The following is a 17,945-nucleotide window of genomic DNA, read 5'->3' as shown; positions in this document are numbered from 1 at the left end:
ATTCCTGCTTTCTGCCTGTTGTGAACAGTATCTCCTTGTAGAATATTTTTTTCCAATTAAGTTATTCTCAGCTTTTTGGTCATGAGGTTTCACTCAGCTTCCACAAGGCTGTGGAATGAGGGGCTTCTAACACCTGAGGCAATCTTAACCTAGTGTACTTGTGCAGTTCATTATTCCCTTCTGTATTTCTGAGAGAGGATAAATATATTCCCATAAATGAAATGTTGTCTTCCCAGAAGCTTCCAGATTCTGAACTGATGCTAATCAGCAGCCACAAAAATGAACACTGCACAATATGGATGGCTCAAGCCATTCTCTACAGTTTCCCACACAGATCACAACATAGTCTATCCCTAAATTCTCTATGGCTGAGTCTTATGTCAACGTATTGAAAACTGTTCATTTAGTTTCAGAGATCAGTGCATGCTTTGCAGCATTTTTACTTGTAGATCTAAATACAATTACATATAAGAAATGTGCTTAATGAATAATTGCAGTAAAACGTACATAGAGATCTTACATTTAGCTGAAAATGGATGTAATTATACATTTGTGCATTTTTAGGTCAAGGCTTTCTACTTCAGTTCCAAATTAGGAATATTCTAAAAGTTAATGAATTTTAAAACTCTACACTGACTAGTAAGAAGTTTGCTGCCATGGGGCAAATACACCTAAGCTTTACCACTTGCTGCTGCTGCCCCTCAGGAACAGGTTTTTTTTCCTCTACAGCAGGTAGGCAAGCAGCAGTGTTTGAGTGGGGCTAGAAAATAGTTTTGGAGCTAAAAGGTTGCATTGCAACCTCAAGTATAGCTTTTAATGTGTAGGAAATGAAGACTACGTGGGCTTCTTGGGATAATCTGTCCAGTCTGCTGCTTCTGTGGACAACTCATTGTGTCTAAGCATTTTCAGCCTGAATATTTAGAACTAGTCCTAAATATTAAGTTTACTTAAATGTAGTCTAGTTTAGGCATTTTGTCCTCAGTAATTCAATGAAAACTTTTTTTCTGGATCTTTACATTCTATTTGGTCAGAAGTCCTCTTGTTCTCCAGCCTCAGTTTATTAACTGTCAGTTTGCATGTATTTAGTTGCATCTTCCTTTGGTATGAGTAAGAGTTCTCTCTTCCAGAAGTTTACTTATATAATTTAATTTCATAATCTTACCCATTTTCTGTCAGAATGGATACAACAGTTCACAAGAAGAAACAAGGCAAGCTCCTGTTTTGCTTTTCATTTCCCTCCTTGCACTACTAGTGGTGAAGGAAGGAGGGCTATTAAGCATGTTAGCAAAGGCAGAGATTGTCCCCTATTCTCTCTCTGTTTTAGGAACAACAGCTGCCTTTACTCTTACTTCATGATCAACAAGACTCTTCCCACCAGAGATTTGTACAAATGCTGTCTTGGGATTGTAAGAACAGAGCAGGTCTGTGGCAGCTGTGATGTGTCCTGCTTTTGTATATTTGTATACCTTGTCTGCACAGAGCAAGAAAACAACTAATTTTCACTTCTTTTTCCTCTCTTTTGGTTGGGCAATGCTATTGTAGAGCTGCAGAATACAAGTAGTAATTAGAAAGCATCTAGGAACCTTTTTCCTGCAAAATAGTCATTTTTTAATTATAGTAACCTACCAAGGGTAAAAATGTAATTATTTTAGTGTAACTGTTTTTTTGTTCCCTTTTATTAAGAACCTCTGAAGACATGTAACTCTGAAGATAGCAAAATGAAAAGGCTTTGACTTTGATCTCTGTGAGTCTCAGGAATCACACCTGAAAGAGCCATAACATCTATTCCTAATTACTACAGTGAGACCTCATTAATTCAAGCATTTGTGCATTGGATGTGTGATGTTTTCTGCCATTACAGCATGATAGGTGCTGGTATTAGTAGGTTTTCTTCAGCAATCACATGTACAATAGGAGGAAATGAACAATTTGGCACAAGACAACACAGGAATGATAATAACTTTAAAAAGTGTGTGCAAATATAGACATAATTGAGAGGGTACCATCAGCATGACCAACTAACTGAAATGTGTGTTCAGGCTAACGAGCTCTTGATTTTTGGGGTGGCAGTAGATCGGTTGTCAAACGCACTGATATGAGAGCAATCTTTAAATCACTTGGCCAAATTCTTCTTCCAATTCATGTGTTCAACTCCCAGTGACTTCAACCTTAGGTATGTTTCTGTATCTGCAGATATTCTTCAACCAGCATAAGAAGAATTTTGCATAAACTTACTTCAAAGTCCTTGGACACTCATAAGGAATTTGTGTTATATTCATAACCTCATCCTGCTCTTTTTTACTTCAGTGAAAACAGTATTTTCTCAAAGCCTTAATTCAGCAAAGCACTTAAGTGTGAACTTCATTTAAGCCAAGGAGCCAAAATACTCACTTTAATAATACTTTCCCCCTTTTTTTTTTTTCTCCCCTGTAAGACCAGTTTGTAAGTGCTATGTGCAGGATTACAGCAGCCAGGAATTAATGTCTGCCTATGCAATAGCTTCTTTAAAATACTTATTTAAGTATGGTGATCCCATTAAAAATCCAACTTTTCTGGTATAACTAGGAATTTCCTGTCTGGTGTGAAGAGTAGTTTTATAGGTTTCCTAAGCATGAGGCAAAAATAAGTGTTTTAAAAGGAATACTAAGTAAAAGGTGACATGTATGAATTGCCCTAGAAATGTTAAATAATTTTTTTTTTTTTTTAATGTGCAGCACAAAAATTATAGAGGTTAAACTTTTAAGTGCAGTCCTTTTATCATAAGCATTGTAAAACTCACAGAATTCACATGCAGTAAAACCCATTTTCATTTTTACTTATATTTCTTCTTTATAGTATTCAATTTAGGTGTTGGCTAACCAAGGAATGACCTTCCCAAAATAAATCACTTTTCATGGTTTCCCTTACTCATTAATATTATGTTACTGTAACATACAGGAAATGATTGAGTTTTAGCATTTTAAATGTATTTCAAATCCATGCACAGAAAAGATAATGACAGTGTTACGTGTTTGCTGTATACATGGTGATAACACCAACTCAGTGATTTTTATCTCTACTTTTGCTGACTGGAGTTGATTTCTTATTAAAAGGGCAAAGATAAGTCACTTTAACTCAGCAAAAAATCAGTTTCTTATTATAGGCCTAGTAAACCTCATCACTGTAGAGTAAGGTTTTGTATAGTATGATTTTATCTATCAAATAAACCTACACAAATGTCAAGGATTCATCCAATTTAAACTTACTGGATAAAAGAGATTTGTTTCCCCTAATTACTTGAAAAGTACCAGGTAGTAATAGGATAAGACAGTCTAGGTGACTAGCCAATTACTTAGTTTAAGCTATTTACATCAATCCATATGCTATAAATTATGTCTAAAGTCTCTTGCACTTCTGGAAAAGTGAATAAAATCACTTAGGTTTATTTTGAATACAAGATCAGATATGGTATGCTGAGTGACACTTAAAAAGAATGAAACAGTAACCGTAGCTTATTTTCAGAAGCAATCTTGACACTAATGCTAAATTACAGCTTGGAAACATCTAGCATTTTTACCTTTATGAGAAAAGGCTTTTTACATATTTAACATAATTCTAGAGAAAATATACTGGAATTATGTATAAAGATATGTACACTGTAACCAAAGGGCATTTATATTCCCCAGTAGAATACTTACAACAATTTTATTGCCATTTGGTGTCATTTTCTAACAGATATAAAATACAGCCAGTAAACAAACTAGACTTTAGATTTAAGCTGACAGCTGTTCCTTCAGAAGCAATATTCAGATATTTAATCTTAAGAATACTGAATATTTTACAATTGTTTGAGCAAACTATACTTTTAGCATGTGAAGGACTATGTACTTTTATATACAGCTCTCAGATCTGATAATGACACTAAAAAACAACCTCAGAATAATCTACACATTTCTCGCTCCCATATATTCCCTGGGCAAATCAACAAATTGCCTCATGTTTTATTCTTAATTCCACAAATTCTTTTTATGTACACAATGTTACTATGAATATTGGGACCTATTTTTTTTCCATATGTGCATAAGCCATGCAGTTGACTTCAGTGCAGTTTATGCATGTATCTAAGTGCAGTTTTTGCTGGCTCTAACTTCATTAAGGAAATTAATTGGCCAAGTTTACCACAAAAGCCTCACACAGTGTTTTCACAGAAATTGCAACTTCATTGATCACTAAAGATTTATGGAGAAGAAAAAGTGAGAGGATTTGCTCTAGCTCAGCAACTGAGGTTGGTGCTTTACCTAATGGCTTCATCATCTCACCAGACCCTACAGAGAGACCAGAAAAGCTCTGGCCTTTCCAAACCATAAGTTGGATCAGGTGAGGTGTGTGGGTATTGACTTCATGGCTGGGGAGAGGATGGGCAAAGGTACCTATTTGATGTAAATTGAACCACACTAACATCATGCCAGGTCATCCACAAGCATGGCCAGTTTACAAGAAGTCAGTTCCTTGGAGACCCCTACACAACTAGGAGTTAACAGCAAAGGTTTGTCCTTTGCAAGAGTGATTCCACCCACGTTAATGCATGCATGTGTATACATACTCCTGGGCTGAATAGGCTTTGCCACAAGCTGCCTGCCTAATTCTGAGATCTAATCTTGTGCCACTGAAGTCAATATTTTGCAACAGCTGTCAGCAGGAGGATGGTCCCTCTCAACCTACATTGAGGTTCAGCTGGGAATCAAACACGATAAAATGTCAGCTAAGGGATACTCTCATGGACATAGGCAATTAAACCACTACAGCCTGCAAACTCAAAGACTTTTTGTTGAGTGTCATGGCAGTGTTGCTAGTTTCTCTGCAAATAAGTAAACCAGACTCTTTTAAGTTATCTTTACCAGTATTTATTTATCCTTTAATGTTATAATCCTATTAAAGGTAATCAGTTCAAGAAATAAAATAGTTGTCCTGGCAGCTCTTTTTACCCCACTGAAAAGATGAGAACAAGCAAAAGGGTTTTCCTGGAGAAATCTTGCATTTGTATGCTTTTATCTTAAACTGATCCATCTCATCTCAAGTATGATGTGTGATCCTGTCCCGAAACAGACCCAGTCTGTAGTTCCTTGCCCTTGTGATAGCTAAGCCAGTCCATTTGCTGCAGAAGAAGAGGATGTGCACACTGCATCTTAGCTGAGGAGAAATTATGTCTCCATACTTTCTGTTTTAGGTTGATCACCCTATCAAGTATAGGATTAAATCCTTACCTTTTTTTTTTTTTCTTCAGCAAAGTGAGGAATAGTGTTAAATAGAAACTGTGTCTATTAATTTTTAATCTATTAAGATTATCACCTTAAGGTTATGCTGCTGCATGCAACAGGATGGAAATGCAGGAGGCAGCCTTGCAATATGTGGCTGTTTTTCTCCTCTCTAGTTTTCTCCAAGTCCCACGTTCAATCTACTCTCCACCCCAGAAACTCACAGAGCCGTAAGGAAAATTACATCTTTTTTCAAAAGATGCCATGTCATACGTATCTATAGTGGAGTCTGGGGTCTGACAGGAGGACCAGGGAAGTAATGAAACACGTCCACCACTCTTGCAGGACACACAAGCTCTCAGATAACCAGAAAATGACTGAAATACCTACACTGCAGCATTGTAACCTTGTTTTGTATATGAATATACAATTTTTAATCATGCTGGTTTCTTTATTACTGGCAGAGAACATGGGGAGAGGAGTAAGGGTTACATACCTAGCCCACCTATACACAAATAATCTAATAGGCATGGATATTTACATTCATTTTTCAATGGGGATCAGAGCATTTAGAGATGTTTCCTTTGAATGTCCACAAATGTGGTGGGAGCAAGTTAAATCACATCCATTCAGTCTGAGCCAACCCTCATGGGAAAAATGTTTTCAAATCACTGTAGTTATGCTGTATAACAAACATCACTGATAATAATTAAGGGGTTACTCTAAAAGTGCTATTTGGTATTTAAACACTTCCCTTTTAGTTCCAAACCACTGTAAAAATTCAGATTTGCTGTATTTTCAGTGATTTTCAGAATGACTTTATGCTGTGAGGGTAGAGCTACTGATTGTTTTAGGAGATATTTTGTAATCTAAAATGCTTATATAATCCTTATTAATCTACTACAGTGTTTTACCTGAATCAGCAGTAAAATCTCCGAAGTCAAAGGGTAATTGCCAAAACAGCATTAACTTATTTTATCAGAATAATAATAATAAAAAATAACCTTTGAAAAAGTACCTTGCAGCTACACAGATTGACAAAATACATCAATTATATTTTTGCTCACTTTATAATTACACTGCAGTAAGTGCACAGTGAACTTTGCAATATGGTTGATTAACCATAAGGTTACTGCTATTAAGTCACTCTCAGAAACAATAACTCGGACTTTATTTTAATAAAAGAACTCTACACAATATCTGATTGAGTCTACAATTCTGACAAATCCATACAAGCTTCAATTTAAACTACACAAGTAAGTGATAGCACTGTAAGTGTAGCAAAGGGTTTCTGTTGCTTCAGTGAGGCATTCTGGGTATGTGAACTATCAGGTCTGAAACAGCTTTTGCTATCTGTTTACCAGCACCAAGGGAAAAGATTTTCCAGTGGACTTTAAATATCCTCCCTATCCTCTTTTTTTTGCATAGAAAAATGTCTTATGAGGAACGGCTGAGGCAACTGGGAGTATTTAGCCAGGAAAAAAGGAGACTGAGGGGAGACTTCCTCACTCTTTACAACTACCTAAAAGGAGGTTGGACTGAGGTGGGCGTTGGTCTCTTCACCCAAGTAACAAGTGACAGGATGAGAGGAAATGGCCTCAAGTTGTGCCAGAGGAGGTTTAGATTGGATATTAGGAAAAATTTATTAACCAGAAGAACAGGATCCCCAGGGAAGTGGTGAAGTCACCATATCTGGAGATATTTAAACACGTATAGTTATGGCAAATAGAGGACATGGTTTAGTGGTGGACTTTGCAGTGTGCTGCATCGATGGTTGGACTTGATATTCAAATTTTTATCCAACCTAAATGATTCTGTGATTCTGTGAAATTAGTGTACCAACTTCTGAAGAATTAGGTTTAAATCTCCAGGTATACTCTAATGGTATTTCTTAATTTTTTCTCAGGTTATTGTGATAGGAAAAATATTGCTGCTCTGTTAGCTCACTGGTGCTATAGGCTTCCTTTTTATGTTCTGTCTTCCTGACTTTGTGTATTCTAAACATGTTGCTATGAAGCCCTGCCATGTTTTTGTATGTCTGACTTGCCCTGAAGACCCTTTATGCCACGAGAGAAACAGTTTAGCACAATCTAAAACTATGCTATCTGTTATTCTGGCAGAATTAAAATGAAAATAAAGTGGTAGGTGTTCTGTGTAAGCGGTACCTAGCTAAGAAGGAGGAATATCCTGATAAAAAGGAACTTCCCCAGGATGTAGGATTTACAAGATCACTCCAGTGTTCAATGACAATTTTTTCACATGAAGTGCGAAATACCCCCTGCATTGCCTGTATCCTCCTGTTCCAGAGGTAACAGCCCTTCCCAGCTTCACAGGGTCTCAAACCCAAAGTACAACAAAGGTTTTAAGATACTTCATCAGACAGATTCTACAAGTGCACAGAAATGCAATAGAAATTAGAGATTATTCCTCTACATAAAGCAGTGTTTGTATAATTTATTACAGCTGTGCTAAACCGGGTTCAGAAGAGCAAAATTCATCAAAATCTTACGGTACTACGGGAGCAATCTGCTTTTTCCATGCTAGCATTTGAGTAACAGCAGCTAGGCAGGGCTAAGGCTCTGTTACTTCTCAATGTCTGCAAGTTGATTTCTGCTCACATTCATCTGAGCAAAATTTCTCTTATATGCCCCCTCCAGAAAGTGAAAACAATTGAAGCCAGGACACTCTTGTGCAAAATGCCACCCACATGATACAATCTGAGGATCTGACATGCGATGTGGTAACTGCTAATTAACTGAGCTGGATCTGATGCAGTGTCTTGGCTTTATAACCAGTTTCTAGTCCTATAACACATCATCTCCTCCTCATGGCCATGATTTTCTTCTTTGAAGGTCTATTCTTTATTCACTCAAATCTTCTCCATGTGTCAAGAACATAATAAGAAGCAATTATTAAAAGCAATGGGCAGGAAAATCCCCATTCCACTGTTCTACTAAAGCATTTAGAGGCTGAGAAAAATTAGGCGAATTCACATTTCACATGTGTTTAAATTGCTAATCTTACTGCTCTATCTGTATTAGTGAATAGATTTACAGTAACTTTTACTTTATAATATTTTGGCAGAACTGTTAGAAAAATTGTTATAAGCCTAGGAGTGGAACTGAACCATGAAAGCCAAAATGTAAACTTCTGTAAAGCTGGGTTATTAGTATGACAGAATAAAATTTCACACACGCAAAAGCTCCTACGCCACAGTGTTTTGAAGGCAAGAAGAGATGGGTGGGGAAGTGTAATCAAAGTCATTTCTGTTCCCTCTGATATTTCACTGAACGCTGCGATAATAATAAGTTGGTTTTGTCCTTTCTGTGTTTCAGGCATTTGGTGATATTTCTGGAGAAAATCTCTTGTGTAACGAAATGAACGCAGCCCAGGAGCGCGTAAGTCAAACAGACAGCGTGCTGCGTACATCTTCATGTATCAAGCTGAGGGAGAGGAAAAAGAGTACAGCAAGTTGGAAAGGTATTATTTTCAGTTTCTGTACCTAGCTGAAAAAACAATGCTGACACCTAAGCATAAAACCATGGGAGGGATAGAAGAAAACATATTAATCCGAAAGCACAGTTACTCTTGGAAAGACTAGGGTGTGATTGGTTAGGGCTGAAAGGTCACAGCTGTGTTTTCCAGTGTGTCTTCATCCTTGGGTAGTTTAATAGGTCTGTTGCAAGTGTGCTGAAGGCTGAGGAGCAGTCATTCACCCAAACACTGGCACAGTTTCCATTCAGAAGTGCAGAATGGCAACTCAGTCCAGAGGAATCCATGTGGAGCAAGGGCCAACGTTTAAAGTATGCTGAGGGTGGCCAGTGTTTACATTACGCTGAGTGCAGGCTTAAAGCAGCTACTTTATATATAAGGTAGGTATGTGTTAGCACATATTGGTCTGAGTGTGAAAGTCCCAATCTCTCAGATTTGCATTGTGTTTTCCACTGTGTACTGACAACCACTGGACCCCTCCCAGCACCTACAGATGTCCATGCAGAGTGGAACATGTATGGCCAAGTTGCTCAGTGAAGTTACTGCTCATCAAAGGTAGTGTCAAGGTGTTGGATGACAGACAATTACAGAACACACTGGGTGTCCTCGTATATCACTATTATTGCAAGATACCAGCTTCTTCTCCTTCCTTACACAGGGTCTCAGTGCCAGATCTGGCTCCACCAGATTCCTGCACTTAGCTGAGTCCTAGTGGTGTCACTGATGCTGTCTGAGGAGTGACGTTCAGTTAAAAGCACCATGTGTTATTTTTAAATCCACGGTAATCTTGTCTGATGACAGAGGGACCTTGGAAAGCTAACATGAGACCACAAGACACATTATTTTTAAGGAAAATTGATAACTTTAGTGTATAGGCTCTTGCTCCTGAAGCCCTCTTGTTGGGGAAGGGGTTACAGTACAGTGTTGCCTGTGTATTTACATCATGTCTTTCTCTACATCTTTTTTTTTTTTTTCCTAATCTTCAGAAAACCACATTGTCTCCAACAAGAGCTAATCCCTGCAGAAAGGCTGTGTCCACAGAGTTATTTGCATCGTGATCCACATCCATGGTATGGTTACTGTCTGACACAATGCTGTCATGCAAATGCTCCATTCCTGGCTCTTCTGTGGCTTCAACAAACTTTTCAGAGTGGTGAGCTCACTGGGTCAGATCACAGATCGGATCATGCAAATATTTTTTCATAGTATTTTTTTCCCTTCCAAGTACTGGGACATTCCTAGATTTCTCAGGTGTGCTTGTTCCTGCTAGCAGTAGTGGGGAAAATGTTGCTGATTTCTGTTTCAATTTCATGACAAAAGTATTGACAGTGTCTTCTGTAAGCGTTCAAAGCACAACACTATTGTAATTACAAGGCTGCAAAGATGACCAGAAGAGGAACAATGATGGCTTCATGCCATCAATTCTGTAGCCAAGTCCCAATAGGATGCAAAATTTACCAGATCCCAGAGAAGATAATTTTGCTTCAGTCTTAACATTGGTCAGGCCTGCTTCCCTGGGAGCTACAGCAGCTTAAAGCAACCTGGAGGTTTTCCTCTTGATTTCTTACAGATATTAAAGTGTTGCTCATTAGTTTGATCCAGTCAGTCCCTATTCTATTTGGCTTCATACAAATGCATAAGAAAAGAAGTGTGTGTCCCAAAGACAAGGACTACTGGAGAAAACAGAAGAAGGTGAGAATGGGACAAAGGGCAAGAAAGGTGAAGTAATTTGCTCAAAGTCACCCAAGTCAGAATGCCCTGAGTCTTAGTGTTCCTTGTACTATAATCTTTTTTGTCTTAAAAATCTTGATGGAAAAGGAAAAAAATCTTACTTTCCTGCTATTTTGAATAATTTATATAGAACACTTGTAATCAATTAACATAGTTATCAGTGACCTTTTTCCAATATGCATACTTTTCTGGTGTCCCTTTATTCACACTGGTATGGCAACACTTTTTCAGATGCATCTTTGCAAGATCTTTCTCAATGTCTTGAACATTGTTGGTAGATTTTGATGCCTAAATCTATGGTTCTCATCCATCCGAATAATCATTAATGACATTACGTAGTAACCTGGAAATTTAAACGTGGCTTCTCAAGAGTTTTTCTTTGGGTTTGCAAGATAAAAGTTTGTTCTCCACTTTAAAAATTTTCTTTCTTTTAATAAACTTGTATGTATGTGTGTACGTGTGTGTTTGTACGTGTTACACCCAGACAGAAATGCTGTTAAAGGTCTTCTGAGTATCTGCAAGAATTGATGTGATTTCTGTGGATTCTATTGCATCAGATATTACTTGCATGACTTCTCTCTGTCATAACAAAAATAAAATTGCCTTTTTAATGTTTGCTTTGCCTGTTAACACTTCATGGTACATAATACTGAAAAAGAAACTAACTGAAGAGAAACCATTCAGTCCCAGAATTTTTCTATGGATTTTTTTCTGCCAGAGCAGAGTGGTACTTTTCGCTGATTACCCCAGTATCTGAGGTAGTGCCAGTTACCCCACGATGAGTGAATGACACAAGCAATGCAGTAGAGACCTGTGGGATTGCTTATGTACGTGACTGCCCTCTGCTATGAGTTATGGTGGTGACCTACTGCAGCTTACAGGTAACAGTACCAAGAAGACAGCATACTGTGGGCAACATCATATTTTGCGAATCCTTGTGGTCTGAGTTTTGCCTCTGAATGTGAATGAATACAATGTTAAAATTCCTTTGGGCAATATTATCTGCTAAGTTTCCCTCCACCGAGTTAAGATTTACAGTCTGGCTCTGTGAGATTTTGACTTCAGTGTTGGTAACATGCCATTCTTTAGTCTGATGACAAAACTGACTTTATGTGCAGAGCCACCACACCTTCAGTTCTGATAGGAATATGCTGATTTTTTAAGAAATATGGATCCAGTCCTGAGAATTTTTTTAGCCTGAAAGACTTGATGTACCACTTTTGCTCCCTCAGCTATTGTTGGCATGTCTGCAATGACTTTAATCTGATCCAGGCTGTACAATTCTGCAGAAATGCATATTACTGAAAGCTGAATTTAAATTATTCCTAAATATCAAGTAAATTCCCTTACATTTTTGCTGCGAATGTACAGTCCTACCTATTCATTTTAGTCATCACATCCTGTGAGTTCCCATGGTGTTGGTCAATATACACTGGGCGGCATTGGCTTTGAAATTGTTTTCTGAAGTGCTATTATCAGCAACAGAATCCATAATGCTCAGTTATAGTTGGCTAGTAATTGCCTGTCTATGCAGTGCTCCTTTACAACAATTTTCTCCCGTGTAGCTATATATATGTAGTCATTACTGAAAAGTGTAAATAAAGAATCCTTTTAGTGGTGTAGTTTCCCTAGGTACCTACTGTGCTCTTATTATCTAAAACATACTCCCCATCTGTAGTTCTGTTCTATTAAAGGATAAAGACATAAGTATGAATTAAAAATTAAAATGCTTGTTGTAGATTGGAGAGCAAGGTCTATTAGAATATATCTGGAGCTAGGCTCACAGTACAGCAGATAGATTACACTGAGCACCAGTTAAGCAAGGGGATGAAAAATGAGTGATTTTCATCATTCAGTTAAATATAGTGCTAAGTGGTATGTGCTAGCATTAAAAGCAAATTACTTAGCACTTCACCAATCACAGTATGGGAGCATTCCATTGGAAGCAGTATTTCCAGAGATGCTCAGTCCTCAGTTTTATTAAATAAATCAGCTGTTAATGCTTAAGGAAGCAGTTGAAGATGTATTGCTATGATAATAAAAAGACAGAAAATGTAAAAATTAAGGGAAGCAGTACCTCATTTTATTAAAATGCCCTAAGAAAACCTCCTTTTATCTTAACAACAAAAAGCCAAAGTGCTGGTAGATCTGTAATATTCGCATCTCCTGCACCTTCTTTAGGTCTTCCTCTTTTACTAATGAATATGACCTTTTTTTTTTTCTTCTTCTTTATAATGACATCTTTTTTTTTTTTTTTTTTTTTTTTTTTTTTTTTTTTCTTTCCCTCATAAATCTGCTGCCATGTCACCGAACATTTTGATGAGCTTTTCTGATTCCCTCTCATATCTCCTTAATAGGATATTATTATCCAGTGATCTAGAGATGGGAAGCCTGATCCTGAGCACAAGTATCTTTTTGGTTGCTCAGTTAAAGACAACGAAGATGTGAGAATTTACATGCAAGGAGGTTTTGACATTGATACTTTTATATTGCGCAGTAACATTGTTTCCTCCACAGCAGTGGGAGTTGTGAGACACTTAAACCTGCTGTCTCAACATGTCATTGTAAAGACGACCATCAATTTTTTTCTTTGGTCAGAGAAGGAAGGATACAGGGCAATCAGCTTAAGCTTGTTGCAAATTCTGGGTTGTTTTTTTTGTTTTGTTTTGTTTTGTTTTGTTTGTTTGGTTGGGTTTTTTTGTTTTTGTTCTTTGTTTTTTTTTTAAATGAGACATGGCAACCATTCCCAAGGGATTAGGTAGATAGTTCATCTATTTTAGTACAAAGGTTGGATAGAGATGTTTTGAGTTTTCTTCTGGTCCTACATTTCTGGGCATCTGTGAAAATGATAAGATCTTCCCCCAAAAAGTACCTTTTCCTTTTGTGCTTAACTTGTGCGTAACACTGTAGTGAAATCAGTGTAGTCCAGCAGAATTCTCACTACTAGTAGTGTAGGACAATTATATTGTGCCTGAAAGAATATTTTGTAAAATCTTGGCTTGCTTAAAAAATGTTTCCTTCTGAAAAAAATGGTCTCTCTTTTACAATGTAGTTTCTAAAACAAGGCATTTGAGCCTTTCCCTATCTTCTTCTACTTAGCTGTGCACTCAGAAGTTTTCAATTCTTTTTTTTTTTTCTTTTTTTTTTTTTTTTTTTTTCTTGTTGTAAAAGATCTTTATTTGAAGTACTTCTTTAAATCTTAAAACAACACACATTCTTTTTGGTACCGATGTTTGTTGTTTTTTTTTCTCAAAATATTTAAGGTTGTGTTATTTAACCTAGTTGTTGTTTTTTTTTTTAAAAAAAAAAAAGTCCTTTTTACATTTTCTTGGCTGACATGTAATGGTTCTGATGCATCTTTTCTGGGTATGCCAATCCTGTCGTATACACTAATATGAAATAATGACACAAGGTTGACTTAACTAGACATAATAGGGCATGTTTCTAAAACATTCTGTATGGGAGGTATATGCAGAGATCTTGCTACTTGTTAATGAAATTGAAGAAGTTCCTCATCTGCACTACAACATGCATTTATAACAGTTTCCTACTCCAAAGGCACAGGGTCCTTATATAATAAAATATTATTTATTTTTTTAAAAAAGCACCCCCACAATACTGTTTCAGATAAATATTAGAACTTCATTATGCAAAGGAAAATATAACCACCTTGAATTTGGAGCAATAGACAACTATCTTTGCATCTAAAACCAGTGTATGAATGTGTGTGTATATGTGCTCATGTGAATAGAACAATAGCAAGACAGATTTCAGTGGCCAGGCTCTGTATTTGAAACATTTTCAGGGGATTGTCTGTTGTCCATGCTGTTTCAGTCTTTATTTCCTAATTTTTTAACTAAAGCTCAATGTTTGAAGGCTTTTGTCTTTTTTCCACAAATGTTACCTGTGAACATACTAGAGAAGCTGCACATTATCCAAGAAAATACATTACTTTTTTTTGTAGAATCTTTCAGACCATTTTTAATGGTCTTAGCAAATAATGTTTTTTTTTTAAGAAGTGGTGGACAGGAATTCACAATAGCCTTCTCTGATCCTGTGCTTTTTTTTACATATTTCTTTTAAGAATTGCTCATGTTTGGGGTATAGAAGTTTTGTGGACAGCTGACAGTGGAAAGGTTGCCACATTACATTGGCCTACCAACAACTCTTAAATTCTGGCTTTTCCCTATGAATCAATGGTCTTATGCAAGTGAACCCAGCTTATCAGGAATGTGACATTTTTTACACAAGGCTGGGGCTGTACTTAGGAGCTGAGGGATCATCTGTGCTCCTTTGACAGGCAGCAGGATCTTAAACAGATTGTTGAAAGAACTGATACAGGCACAACTTGGTCCAGAAAGAAAATAGTGACACCGGATTAAGAGCTGTCGCAACCAGGTGTCTAATTTTTAGCTTTCCTCTTCTACCCTTGCTATTGTTGTGGACCCAAGCTCTGAGAGCAGCTGTGCCACCTAAAGAGATCATTTGCAGCTGCTTTTTCATGCAGGAACAGCTCCCATGGGAGATCTGCCTCACCTGTTTCAGGATGAGCAGCAAATACCTTCTGTTCTAGCCATTGAAGCTTTGCAGGTCCATTTTAACGAAAACCAGGTAAGAGAGCATCCACATGAGCAGCTCCACTGGCAGCTCTGAGCACAGTACTCTTTGAACGGAGGGTGGTGAGGACAGGTGGGGTCGATGCTGTTGTTTCTTCAGCCAGCACAGCTGCAACTCTGGCTTTCTGCAAGTGGATTTCTGCTTGGTGTCTGCCTGGTTTAAAGGTTTATTTGGAAGTCCAGTGTTTCTTATTTAACTCCATATATTGTGAGTGGTAAGACAGAAATTTGAGTCCTCAAAGATGGCTATATGGTGGGGATGAAACATGGACTTCCTAGGGTGGCATGTGGGCATGTGAGGGTTTACTTCAGACCAGTTTTAATCTGGTCCTGTGGATTTAATGCCCATTAGGTATTGGAGGAAGGTAGTTTCATTTCTGGAATAAGTTTTCAGGAATAAATTGGAATATTCTTCCGGCCTAGTTTCAGTTAAGGAATCTAATGAATATGCCCCAAGACTGCTGCATTGTGGAGCAGAAAACACGGTAAGCAGGGACATCAGGAAGATTTGCCCCAAAAGCTCATCTCAGTCACTAACGTAGACAGCTTCAAAGCTACTCCTGCCACCTGGCTTTGGAGCAGGCAAGACACAAAATGCCTGTGTAATGGATCAAAGTGGCTGGGTGTCCACTAAGGGAACCTGTTCAGCTCTACGGTGGCTTACACTCCCAGCACTACTAGGGCTGTCAGCAGAGTCATTAAGTAGCTGTATGTTTTAAAATTCATAAATAATCCTATGAAGGTATTAGCTTTCTCTCCAATATTACCATATCCCTGGTGCTATGCACCCTCTTTCAGCTTTGTCAGGATATATCAGAAAGGCCAAGCAAGCATTAGCTCTATTTAGTTCAAGGCTTCATCCAAGTGTTTATGTGACAACCATATGTTAGATAAGAATGTGTGAAAAATATGTTTTATTTTTAACCACATAAACATATTTTCAAATAGAAAAAATCAGCTGTATTTTATGATGTTTTTAAACTACTGCTACTACTATTATTGTTGTTATTGTTATTTTTAATTTTTATTATTATTATTTGTTACTATTTTTTGTATTGTAATGGTGCTGTTTTCATAATTCATTTTGTCTGCTCTGAGGGAGAAATTCAATCCATACTTTATCTACAACTAATGTACCCTGAATCGAGAAGAACACCAAAATAGGCTTTGCCAAGCAGCTTCAGACTTAACAACACTGAAGAAACCTTTTTATTCTCCATTAACACAATGGACATTACTCTAAAAAAGCAAATAGGCTTTTGGTTACACCCTTGGCTTTCTCTAGGATGCTTGCTAGACACCCCCTGGGGCTATGCCAAATGATGTGCAGTAGGTGGGGAGTTCCATTCCCTCTGCAGGCTGCGGCCCTCTGCTGCCCTCTTAGCTGGGGTACCCACTGTCCTAGCTGTTGTGTTCCCGTGTCAGATGAAACAAAAAGATGCTACAAATGATACTGCTCCAAGTGAAGGAGCCAATCGGAAGACTTCTTAAGGCTTCTGATCAGACGGAATTTGAACAGGAGAGTAAAGGGGTTTCATACAAGGTCAGAGCTTCATCAGAGAAGGCAACAGGGTTTTTACTGGCTTTACAATGTTCCTGAAAGGGGATTGATTTGCCTGGGTAATTAGGTCAGGTTTGTAATAGTTTGGCTTCCTTTTATCCTTGTTATGTGGATAACTCAGATTTATTTTTTCTTCTGCACAGACTCAGCAGTACAATTTCAAAATTGACATGGTGCTTATCAGAAGTTAGTAATTGGATAGTGCAAGCCATTTGTTTGATAAAGCTGAACTGTTCATTTTTGGTTTCTAAAAGCTAATAGGCATTGTTCCTTCTCTGACATTTGATTTTAATGGCTGTAATGTTGCTCCTGTCTCAACAGCTATATGTCTGGGTGTTTTCCTAGACTCCAGGCTTTCTCTGCAGACTGCAAGAGTCTGTTCTTAACTCTTCAGCTTCTGGGATTTGTGTTAGTTTCCTCTCTCCTCCAAATGCTGGAATTCAATGATGAATTAAAGCTGAAGGTAGAGGTGCCTTTTTTTACCAAGGTCTACATTGCTCTACTCAATTCAGAAACAGTGTAATAATAATAATAATAACAACAACAACAATAATAATAATAATACAAATCTTCCTTATAGTGTGATCCTATGAAAGTTGGTGAGGTGGGACGAAACTTTGATAAAAAAGGGATGGATAAAAATCCTGTGACTGTACCATTAGCCACTGATGGAGTTCTCTGAGGTACTGCTTTCGTTACCATCGAACTGGCTTACTGCAGCTCCTTTTTCTCCGGCCTTCAAGCAAAATCAATTCATGAACTATGGAACACTGCTTTAAGGCTCTTTTTATGAGACTAGCCTAATCTACATATGGCATTGTCCCTACTTTACAGTTTTTTAATTGGCTACAAGCAGCTTACCATATTGATTGAAAAATTCTTCTTGTTACATTTAGAGCTATAGCTAATTATGATCTTTCTTCTCTCCTTGTCTTCTTGATTTGTAGTTCATGTCTCCTTCTCAGGAGCTCCCACCTTTCTCTTTCAGCCTGGGGCCTCCTCTACTGGAACACATTCAACCCTGGTTTCATTAAGCCTCATATCTAAGCCACTGCTGTTACCAAGATACTGAGTAAGAAAGACCACTGCTCTGGGGTTGGATGGCAAATTCTGCTTTCCAAATAAATATTGAGCAGCTCTTGACAGTATAATTACATTAGTTGGATGCTTAGGGAGCATTTCAGTAGCAAATTAGAAAATTTAAATTAAAAAAAAATAAAAATTAAAATTGAGCCAAAGTGTTCTGTGGACTTTTACAGGGGCTAAAGAGGGGGTATGCAAAAAAGTTCAGTCAGTAAATAAAATGCATAT

General features: G+C 37.5%; 1 protein-coding gene across 1 annotated transcript in view; it reads left to right on the top strand.

Moving 5' to 3' along the window:
• The window catches only part of OFCC1 (orofacial cleft 1 candidate 1), a 178,926-nt gene extending 161,610 nt beyond the window's left edge, over positions 1–17,316 (top strand). Inside the window, exons 21-23 of the mRNA XM_010000981.1 lie at positions 8,570–8,714; positions 14,965–15,068; positions 17,215–17,316. Of these exons, the coding sequence (XP_009999283.1) occupies positions 8,570–8,714; positions 14,965–15,068; positions 17,215–17,316 (351 nt within the window). The remainder of the gene's footprint in view (positions 1–8,569; positions 8,715–14,964; positions 15,069–17,214) is intronic.
• Positions 17,317–17,945: the final 629 nt, after the last annotated feature.

Source organism: Chaetura pelagica, unplaced genomic scaffold, assembly GCF_000747805.2.
Source record: "Chaetura pelagica isolate M959 unplaced genomic scaffold, ChaPel_1.0 scaffold104, whole genome shotgun sequence".
NCBI classification, from domain to species: domain Eukaryota; kingdom Metazoa; phylum Chordata; class Aves; order Apodiformes; family Apodidae; genus Chaetura; species Chaetura pelagica.
Note: the sequence above shows the minus strand (reverse complement) of the source record. Positions and strands in the feature narration are given on the sequence as shown.